Raw genomic sequence first — 10710 nt, 5'->3', positions numbered from 1 at the left:
GCTCGGCTCCTCCCCCGCCCGGCGGCGGCTCGGGGCGGCCGGTGCTGATGGTGGTGGTGCTGGCGGCTCTGCGCATCACGGGCCACATCATCGCTTCCGCGCCTGCTCAGTGGCGCGGCGCTCACCCAGCGCGGAGCTGTCACCGCCGCCGGGCTGCTCCSTCCCCGCCGCRRCGATGGAGCGCGACCCCGCCGCGCYGCCGGCACCGCTCTCGCCCAGGTGAGGGGAGGGCGCGGCCCGGGGAGCGGTGAGGGGAGCGCCGAGAGCCGAGCGGGGCCGGGCGGGCCGGGGATCTGCCGCTCCGGGGCGGGGGAGGCTGCGGGGGCCGCGGGGGGAAAGTTTCCCGGCTGAGGGGCGAGCGGAGCCCCCGAGCGCCGCGCCCATGCCGGGGTGCCCAGGATCGCCTGGCCGGCGTTCCTTCCCCGGGGGCCGCGGGGCTCTCCCTCCCCGTGCTGCGGGCCCCGGGACTGCCGCCGCCCTTCTCCCGCTCCCGGTGCCGGGTGGGCTCTGCCGGTGTCCTGCGCTCCCATTGTGCCGCCCCCGCCCCGGTACCGCGCTCCTSRGAGCCCCGCAGCGCGTTTCATCATGTGCGGGTCATTATGCGCTGCTCCAGGTAGCCGGGACAATGAGCCTTTTCTTTGCTTTCTCCGTGCGTGCACAAGACCTGCTCAGCATTCCCAGTAGCCCCTATTCCTTGGCACTCTCTGCCGATGTGTGTGTRTGTGCAGGCAGTTCTGCTCCCACCTTTGCACCTATAAAAATATACCAGACTCTGTCACCGCAGATGCAGTGCTAGACAAGTGTGGAACCTCTACCTGATCACCTCTTTTTTAGTTACAAGCATTGTAATTGACGTRTACTCAATTTCTGTACTCTTTCTGTACTTTCCTGCCAAAACCTCGGAGTTTTTTTGATTTATTCTACTTTACTTTCTACTCTCGTTAATTCTCAGTGAAGTTCAGGTTGTAACTATTTCTTTAGTTTCAATGRATATTGTAATTCCTGCTTCCCTCAGCCCAATGTCCAGGATATGGTTGGTGTCTTCTTCACTTACATTTGAACCTAGGTTATAGACACACTACAATAACTGGATCATATAAAATAAAATAATTGTTTAATCGTTGAGTCCTAGCAATGTTTAGTAGACATGCTAGTTATCCTCACTTTACCAGTTCAGTAACGTGGGTAAAAAGATGAGAGCAGGTTTAAAGACCTGTTTTGGCAGCATTCCCTACATCTATCGCCCTAAAGAGATTGTGAAACTGGATCCATAAATGCTGCAATGTAACTGGTAGACACTTTAGAAGGAAAAATACCGGCATATMATTTTCTTTTCAAATACCTGTATGATATTATCCACAAAATACAATGTGAAGTCTGTATCCTAGTGCCTGAATTAATAAGTAATTCATCTCTCCGTGGTGATAACAGTAGAAATCTCTAATCAGGATCCCAAAGAGTGGTTAGGATTCATCCTGCTAAGTACTTACTGGTTACTTAATCTAGAGGACTGCATTATCTCTYACATTTCGTACTTTCCTACCTGCTTTTGATGGGCTGCAGGATGTGATTTGCCTGGTATTTTTCATGCTGGTATTCCATTTGGGTGAGTTTACAACCAACCACATTTCACTGCCTTGCTGCTGTGTTTCTGACTCTGTTTTGSTCTTTTCTAAATGAGTTGCCTTAAAAGGGCAGAGTCAAACCAAGCCTTTTTCTCACAGCTGCTTTCCTCTTCCTTGGGGCCAAAACTGAAAGCTGCCRTGTTCAGGAAATAGCATGCAGCAGTCTCAAACTTGTCTGAAAACAAAACTGAGCCTGAGGCTGGTAGGTCTTCCAGTGTCTCACTGTCAAGAAGGCATCTGGTGGTTCTTTAATTTGTTTTTTTTTCCCTTGTTATTTGTTTATTTTGCTGGTAATTTAACCACCAACTGCCATGCAATAAACAGTGTTAACCATTCACCATACTTAAAAATTGGATGTAATGTTCCTATGCCTGCCTTGCCTGCAACATTTACTAATTTTCAGCAGTCTTTAACAYTCAACACTCAATATCTGGTACAATTAATCTTAGCCCAGCRTACCACGTTGGTTTCCTGACTCTGYTGAATGGTTMATGATAATTCAGTCTGTTTACTCTCTGTAATGCTGAGGTGATGKGATGTAGCTTTCCCTTTCTGCTGATAATGTCCACTACAGCARCATAAATGATTAGCCAAGGCTGAGATAAGGGTGTCAGTGTATTACTGACATGTGTATGTATACACAACACTGGAGTGGAGAAGAGGCCATGCACATMCCACTATCACCTGTATTCTGAACTTAAACAAGGCCCCAAACCCTCACATTTCTAGCTTTACAGACTCTCAGGATTGAGGTCAGAAGGAATCTCAGGAACTTTTCTAGTCAGCCACCTCTGCTCAGTGTAGGTTCAAGAAGAACAGGTTGCTTGGGGCCATATCCAGTTTGGTTTCAGGTATCACCAAGGATGGAGTCTCTGTTTGAGCCAGTGTTCAGCCATGTCATGRTAAAACCCTACAACTTTTTCTTAATGTTCAAATGCCATTTCCAGTGTTTCAATTTGTGCCTGCTCCCTCTCATCGTTTCAGTGAGAAGAGTCTGGCTTCATCTCTGAAAACACAAAAAGAGTCTTTCAAGCCAGATATAAATAATCCAGCTTCATCTCTGCTTGTTATGGCAAAATATTAAAGTTCAGTGTTTCGTTGGCRTTTCATATTACTTTCCTGAATCCCTTTCCAAGGCTTGTTCTTGTCCTGAGAGGCATTTCTCAGACAGGCATGTTTACACAATTGTATTTTATTGCTGACTACCTACAAGCGCAGTGTAGGGGTTATTATTGCTTTGAAAGGACACCTGTAAAAAAATGTTGGCAACTTTTAGAAAAAAACAGGTTTTGACTGTGGTGTGGTTAGTTTTGTATCCTGTGAAAACCTTCAGAATTGTTTAGATAGGGGTTATCTTTTGGTTTTGTAACAAAGCCAAGCTCTGAAATAAACCAAAAATTTCCCTAGACCTACACTCTGGTAAGTATTTGTTTTAGCCTGTCATAATGTTGACTCTACAGAAATTTCATGCTTGATTCTTCCTTCTCCTTCCCCTTTTTTTGAAGGGTCTTAARAGGTGATGGTGATTTATTGTGTTCACGCTTTGAATGAATTGTTGGCAGTCTGATCTTTATCTGATCAAATTTAGCTGTAGAGCCTGGTYGCTTGATCCTGCCAACACCAGATGTTCTTTAAACCAAGAGAAAGTACAGAAGAAGCGTTTTCTTTCCCGTGCTTTTGTGAACTGCATTAGAGGTGTGTCTGAAGCAATGTTGGCAATTCTTTAGGTAACAGTTCTTTGAACTTCTTCCTGAACAGTTTCATTCTTTTTGTCATCTTCATCTTCATCATTCTCMGATGAATCAGCCAATCTCAGCCAATCAAAGGTGAAGGGTGGAAAAATGTGATGATGATCGGGTTCAGTTTCGTAGCTGAAGTATCTGAGATTTTTCTGAAGCAGCTTTACATTTCCAAAAATCAGCGCCACTCCCAGCTTGTGGTCCTGTTTTCTGCAGTGTTTATTTCTGCCTGCCCATTTTCCACATGGTATATWCTGTCTCCATGTGTATTTTCTAAATTGCTGTGTGCATCTTCTGTATTAACTCTTCTGGGTAAAACTTTCTTGCTCTCTTGGATTGACAAGTGTCTCATTTTTCAGGGAGACATCTTCAGTGWATGGCTGTATTTCCTATTTGTTTATGTTTACAGAACTGTTTGTTRTGTTTGTGTATGCCTGCAGGACTGAGAGAGAGAGGTGGGTAGTACACAGTAATTGTTATGWGGTATAAAATGTGTAAAGGAAAAGAAGAAACTATTAGAAGTAGGTACTTAGGAAACAATAAGGAAGAGGGAATTATTTTCATAGTTTGGGCATAGCTCATTATTTTGCCTGTAGGAACAAAGACAAGGTRCCCTTTCATTTCAAATATAATATTTCAGCTACATAAGGCTGCTTCCTGACTTCTCAAAAGACCTTTGTCTGTCTCTCCTTTTTTTTTTTTCAGTACTTCATCTTTTTCTGCAACCTCCAGATTATATGTCAAGAAACCAGAATCACTCAACTCCTCTTCCTACAGAGATTGGGAAAAAGATTTTTTAGATTTTAACTGCCTTTTCTTTGTATGAATTATTCGAGTAGAGCTTGCTTCTTTAGCTCCCATATCTTTTCCAGACAACACAACAGCGTAGGCATTTTTCTTGTCAACTRTAAGGCTTTTCAGGAAGTTCTTGTTGATCCTTAGATGATTTGCTGCATCTTGTACGTACAAAAAGAGCACCTGAAAATACGGCAATATTACATCCTGTAACTCAGGATGAAAATATTCTATCAGATGRCATTTAGAAAATTATTTTTGTTAGAACGTGTTTTTAGAAATGGAAAGTTTGCTTTTCATTGCTCATTTGCTTCATTGCTCTGAAGGAGCAAWTTCTCCTCCCTGTATGTTATACTGTACTATACTTTCCAACCYAAACAATTTATGATTCTATATTTTTCAGTTTATTGTCTTAATTTCTCATTTTCCAGCATTTATCATTAAGTTCACTTTTTGTCATTCTAAGTCTTTGTGGTAGGAAAAGCATAAATGGCTGTCATCCAAACTGCTCTGTCCTATTTCAACTATTAGCCATTCATGCTACCCTCTTCCTCCATTTGGAGCTTGACCAAATAACTTTTTTGTTCCCCATATTCTCCCTACCAAGTACCATTTCTATTTGTTAATACCTTCTTTAGGTATTAAATGAGATCATTTAATTAATGATCAATAATGAGATCATTTAATTAATGATTAACCTCATTAAATGAGATCACAATCTTATCAAAGGACTTGTTTCTTAAAAGTATAAAAACTTTACAGGAGGACAATCCATATGTTAAAAAAATAGGGATAATTAACCCAAATATTTTTGGCCTGGGTTCCAGAGCAATGAATAATTTCCATGAGTCACTGGTCTAGCACTCCGGTGATGCAACTGGAGGACATGTGGGAGAAACTGCAATGAGAGCCAGACTCTGCCTTGTTAAAGCTGTCAGAAAATTTTCTCAATGCATTTTCCTCTGAGCGAATTGAAATCCTTCAATTTTTTCTTCTATCCTTCTGTAGCACTTAGCAAAGCAGCATTTTGACCTGCGGTCAGAGCTCCTCCGGGATAGCAGCAGAAATTGTTTTGTTATTTCTAATTAAAGTGTATGGAAACCAGAATTGAGACCTAGGAGTTTTTGATTAAACGAAAAAGTTCAATGTTATACGATCTGCTSCAGAGCAGCAAAAGATACTGCAGGAATCTTGGTTACTTAAATTCCTCTCTTGGTCTTGTGGCAAAAAGATTGCTTCTTGCCAAACTTGACTTCTTTCTAAATCAAGCCGCGAGCTTCATTGTTGTTTTTAAAATACTCATTTCTTGGTCAGAGCTCCCTTGGATAAAGCAAATGGTAGAGGGAAAATCATCATGTTGCTTCTGAGTCATGTCTTCACTCAAAAAACCCAAATCATGTAGTTCTGTGAGCAGCAGGAATTTTGAATTTGACTYGCTCTGGCCACGTAGGAGTGAGTTATCCTAGCTGATGTTTGAAGATGCCTTGCAGCAGAGGCACAAACTTGGATCTCTGACAAGGCTATAGTTGCTAAAAACTTTGACATCTCCACTCACTGTAAAGTCTGTCTGAAATTGGAAATACTGGAAATACTGGATGACTTAAAAGCCTTGAAACAGAGGGAAGGAAAGTATAAACTCATAACACAAAAAGAGTGGTCTTAGGAGCCTGATTTTCTTAGGAAATGCAGATAGAAAGTCCTCCAACTCTCAAATACTTTAATTTCTTGCAGTCTGTAAAAATTTGTTTTCACRGTTTGGCATAGATACAAAGTCAAAAGCTTGTGGAATTGTGTTATCCTACAGGTGTAGTCTCCCTGACCTTTGTTTCTCTGTTTATGCCAATCATTTACTTGTATTTATGGAGTCTAGTAGTAAATACCCAAGTCAGCAAAGCTTCAAGTCAAATTAAAGACTATTCCTTTAGTAAATTACCACAGTTATTATCACAACGTGAAAATTAAAGAAAAACCTCGTAAAATGGCTTCTGATGGAGGAATGTGAAATTACTTGAGACTGTCAGGATATTGTTGTTTAATTTCCTACCATGATGGAAATATTAAAGTAGAAACAGCTTCATCTTAGATCACAGTAAGCAGAAAAAAAGATTGTGATCTGAAAATTTAAACCAACACCTCGTGTATTCCGTACTTAAAACATTTTTAAAACTAAATATATACTTTCTACTTTTTTTTGCAGATCCAGTCTTGCTTATGGAATTGTTGAAGGTCTGAGAGCAATGAAAAAACCCTTTTGCTTGCAAAAAAGGAACATTTTGGTCCACGTGTAAGCGTGGCACTTGATGACTCACCTGCAAGATTTCTTGGCTGCCATCTGAAGAATAAAGTGCTTTTCACCCTGTACTTCTGTAGCACTATGACTAACTGCAAAGGCAGATCTTCCATCTCCAAAACAAATAGCAAAGTCCATGACAGAGAAGGCTTTGTGAACTGGACCATAAATCTTAATACAATTCAGTCTGATAAATTTCTGAGCCTGCTTTTAAGCATGGTTCCTGTTGTTTACCAAATAAACCAAGAGGAAAGGCACAAAAAGGTGAATGGTGTCTGGCAAGATGGGTTGCAACCAGCAGGACACAATTTTAACGTCAGATCCGAGCAGCACACGGAATACCATCACTTCTCAGAAGCAARCTTTCATGGTAGCAATGGACACAGCCCTTCTAGCTGTAGCCCTAAATATGATGATTTTTCCAGTTATGACTATTGTGATGGAATGGGGGCTTCAGAAACAGATGCCATGCTGCAGGATGACGCTCTGTCGAGTGACAGTAATGAAGATGTCATCGTGGAAGGARGTAGAAAACAGCCCAAAGAATCCAGTAGTATTATGGCACTACAGATACTCGTGCCTTTTTTGCTGGCAGGGTTTGGAACTGTTTCTGCTGGCATGGTTTTGGATATTGTACAGGTTGGTATTTGCTCTGGAAGGCTTTGTTTTGACAGGTGAGGTCTGTAGTGCTAAAGTGTGACATTGTAGATATTTGCAATGTTGAAATGTAGTTAAGCCTGTGTGTGGTTCTGCTCCTGTGAACTTCTCGTTAAAAAGATTTGAAATAATCACAAAATTTAAGCAGAAATGCAATACAGAAATTAATCTGTGCAGATTTTTCCCCCTTTTTGTTTTGTTTAGCTTCTTTCAGCTTTAGGATTTTCTGTAGCTACACTTACAAAGTTTACAAAGTTAATTAAAATAGGAGCAAGAGGTGCCAATCTTTGTCTTGAGACAGTAAAGGAAACTTGGACTTCAMTCAGTTGCAGTGATAAGGCACTTCATCACCTCAAGAAAAAGGAAAATAAAATTGGGCATACAAACATTACTGCTCCTTGGGCTGTTTTATACACATCTGGTGCTTTGCTCATGTGTATCTTCCCAATTCATTCTTTGTACAGATGCTTTAATTGAATCCTTTTATTTTAATTATAGTAATAATTTAAATGATTGCAAATCCCTGAATAAAAGGGCAATTTGCAGGTTTTTAGTTTAGTTGAAGTTGGTAAATGATTGCAAATTAAATGTTTGGGTTGACAAGACATAAAAAGTAGCACAGCACTTCMGTGCTGAAAACATGGTGCACAAAARATTAAAGAGTTTTTYTTTTTWAAAATCTGGGTTTTARAAAACTGYACTTTTGAATTTCACACTTAGAGGTAAAAGAATAAAGACATGTTTTTTTTTTACTTACAGGCTCTGTTCATATGACAATTAAGTCCTTGCTGGTTTTATGTGAGGTCTCTGTACAGCTGGAAGGGAAGAGATAAAAATACTATWGAAAATGAAGGGCAGAATTAAAGAGCAGTCATAGTATCTGGTACTACTTTGAAGTCATGTAAAACAAATACTTTAAATTAATGAGATCTTTTTTTCACTGATTGTTTTAAGTCCAAGTTTTGTATCTCTTGCTTATAGTYTTCTCATCTTTGAAGAAGTAATATGCAGTCCTAAATATTTTTTATCTAAGTAGGTAACAGTTCTGATTTCAGACTTTTATGTCTAATATAAAACCATTTTTTTTCTTAGAGGGTTAAGTTATGATTTACAGAATTTTTTCAATATTTGTGGAGAGTCTAAAGTGAATTTTTTTTATTAAATGTTTCTCATTGTATCCTTTGTATAGCACTGGGATGTGTTCAAGAATGTTACTGAAGTATTTATCTTGGTTCCTGCACTTCTTGGTCTCAAAGGAAATTTGGAAATGACCTTGGCATCCAGGCTGTCAACTGCTGTRAGTAACTTTCTCTTCCTTTTCACTCTTCAGATACATGTTTAAAATATTTCAAAAGGGAAACAAATCTTTGGGASACAAGTGTTTTGTGTTTATGAATTCATCTGGATGTTATGGGGCAGTTTGAATCTCTTTTTAAGTTGGCAAAGTTAAAAAGGTGACCCTTGCCTCCACACATCAAAACTTCACTTCTTAAGTCTCTTCCAAGTCATCATTCAGAATAGATAAAGTAGATTTTTGAGATTTATATGTGTATTCTGTAAGGCTGAGAGATCTCTTTGGTCTTGAGGGATTTTAAATAGACTAACAAAGTCTTTATGTTTTAACCACATTTTTCTAAAGACCATTTGTGTAGCCCCAAAATAAAACATTGGTAACACTGCGATTCCAGACCTTTGTTAATCAAACTGCAAGAAACRTATTTTTAAGCTTTTTTTCGCTAAATAAATTTATTTATTTTTATTGTGGTGAGGGAGTTTTGGGCTCTTTTTGAGTCTGCTTGTTTTTCGTGCGTGTCAGCACTGTCATGTAGCATAACTAGGTCTTTTTCTATGTGTTTTTGGTATAGCTCATTTTTACATTTCAGCAGATGTTTCATCTCTTCATTTTTCTAGTCTAAGTAAAGCCAGATTTCCTTCCTGTATATCTTCAGTGTGTGTGTGTGAATAAGCAGTGGTTAGATCAGTCTGATAATGTCCTGCACTATTTCTGGGTGTCTCTCTCAGACCCTGCCTAATGCAGTGCTTCTGTTCTCTGCCTGTTCCTACTTGAATGAATTTTTCTAGTACATGTCTGGCCAAAGGGTACATAACTCCAGTTTAGATTTCACAATATCTTTGTAGAATATTGCTCTTGAAACTTTCTAGGGTTTTGTGTACTTACTTGCCTAGAAGGGTCAGGCTAAGCCCTCTCAGTCACTTTGTGATCAATGACTGTATCCTGTTATTTATGCTTTTATTTCCAGCTGTCACTCCCATCTTCTGGCAGGAATATTAYCAGTCCATAAGTGCATGACCTTGCATTTCTGCTGTTGCATTTTATCTGGTTTTATTGCTGGAACCCTCAAGGCCATTCAGGTTTTTTTTTTTATGGTATTGCAGTGCTTTGTATTGACAAGTCTCCCAGGGTTCTGTCATTAATAAATGTCATAAATGTCACATTATATTGAGTTGGTGCCTGAATGCACACTGTGATAGAGGTAGCCTTGGCACCCTGGGAAGCTTTGCTTGGATCATGCCCATTACAAAAATTGATTACTTTCATATGTAAGAATTGACATGTTCTATTGTATCCTTTTCAACATCATCCTTAGCTATTCAATCCTGTTTTCTGTTTGATTTTATTCTTCTTACTTTTCTGAGTATTCTTATTATTTCTTAACAGTATTTTGGGTTTAAACCTTATTGCCTTTACTGTCAGGCATGAGTGCTTTTGTTTTTTACTTTACCTTTTCTTTTTGTTGACCTGTTGCTTCATTTGTTTCTGACTGGTACAGTTTGAGGGTGGAAAATGTTTGTATTGCATAGTGAAATAAATACCAAGTCCATGATCTGCCAGTGCCTTACTTAAGGCTTAAAGTAAAGGAGGTCAGAATACATTTCACCACTTCTRCTTCAGTTGATGTGATCTTTAATTCTTTGTCTCAGTTGAGCTTATGACCTTTGCCACATCACAGAATATCTCTGGGTCAATCTGTCTGAATTCCCCATCCTCACCACTGCTATCCCATTTGTGAACAGGTCTCAGGGGACATTTGGAAAAGGGTCACACAGACCCTTTTTCTGCACTGGGACTCCCTTTTTCTGCACCTTGGTCCTTATTATCCATCTCTTACCAAAACAGGAATTGATTCTYCTCTCATACACACTCATAAAGGATACTGGAGTTTCCACAGCACAGGCTGCATGTCCAGAAGGTAAAATGAAGTTGGCAAAGTTTCAGGCCCAAAACACCACTCTTGAGAGTATCCCARTAACAGTGATAGCATGATCTGTATGTTAAGAGTGCATTAAATGTATTCCTCAACGTGTAAATATTTCAAATGTGCTTTTTCAAAAGCAATTTGGCAATTTGAACCCCAGGCTCTACCAAAATTCAAACAATCCAGTCCCAAGAAGGCTTAGTTTGAGGAGTGTTAACAGTGTTTTTTAGAGTGTTGCCTCGCCAGGACATAAATCATGAGATGCTTCAGATGTTTTTATTCAAGCATGTCATCCCAGTACCAGAATTTGTCATCCATCTGTCTTGGCCAGATCAGGTTAGGCAGTTCTGTTCTTTCTACCAGTGAAGTGAGCCTGTTTTCTGACA

At 39.8% G+C, this 10710-nt stretch overlaps 1 protein-coding gene across 1 annotated transcript in view; it reads left to right on the top strand.

Moving 5' to 3' along the window:
• The first annotated feature begins 91 nt into the window (after positions 1–91).
• The window catches only part of SLC41A2 (solute carrier family 41 member 2), a 38057-nt gene continuing 27438 nt past the window's right edge, over positions 92–10710 (top strand). The window contains exons 1-3 of the mRNA XM_057382199.1: positions 92–219; positions 6357–7088; positions 8296–8403. Of these exons, the coding sequence (XP_057238182.1) occupies positions 6534–7088; positions 8296–8403 (663 nt within the window). The 5' untranslated portion in view covers positions 92–219; positions 6357–6533. The remainder of the gene's footprint in view (positions 220–6356; positions 7089–8295; positions 8404–10710) is intronic.

This window comes from Malurus melanocephalus, unplaced genomic scaffold, assembly GCF_030028575.1.
Source record: "Malurus melanocephalus ecotype Western Australia unplaced genomic scaffold, MMel_1.1 scaffold_554, whole genome shotgun sequence".
Lineage (NCBI taxonomy): Eukaryota > Metazoa > Chordata > Aves > Passeriformes > Maluridae > Malurus > Malurus melanocephalus.
Note: the sequence above shows the minus strand (reverse complement) of the source record. Positions and strands in the feature narration are given on the sequence as shown.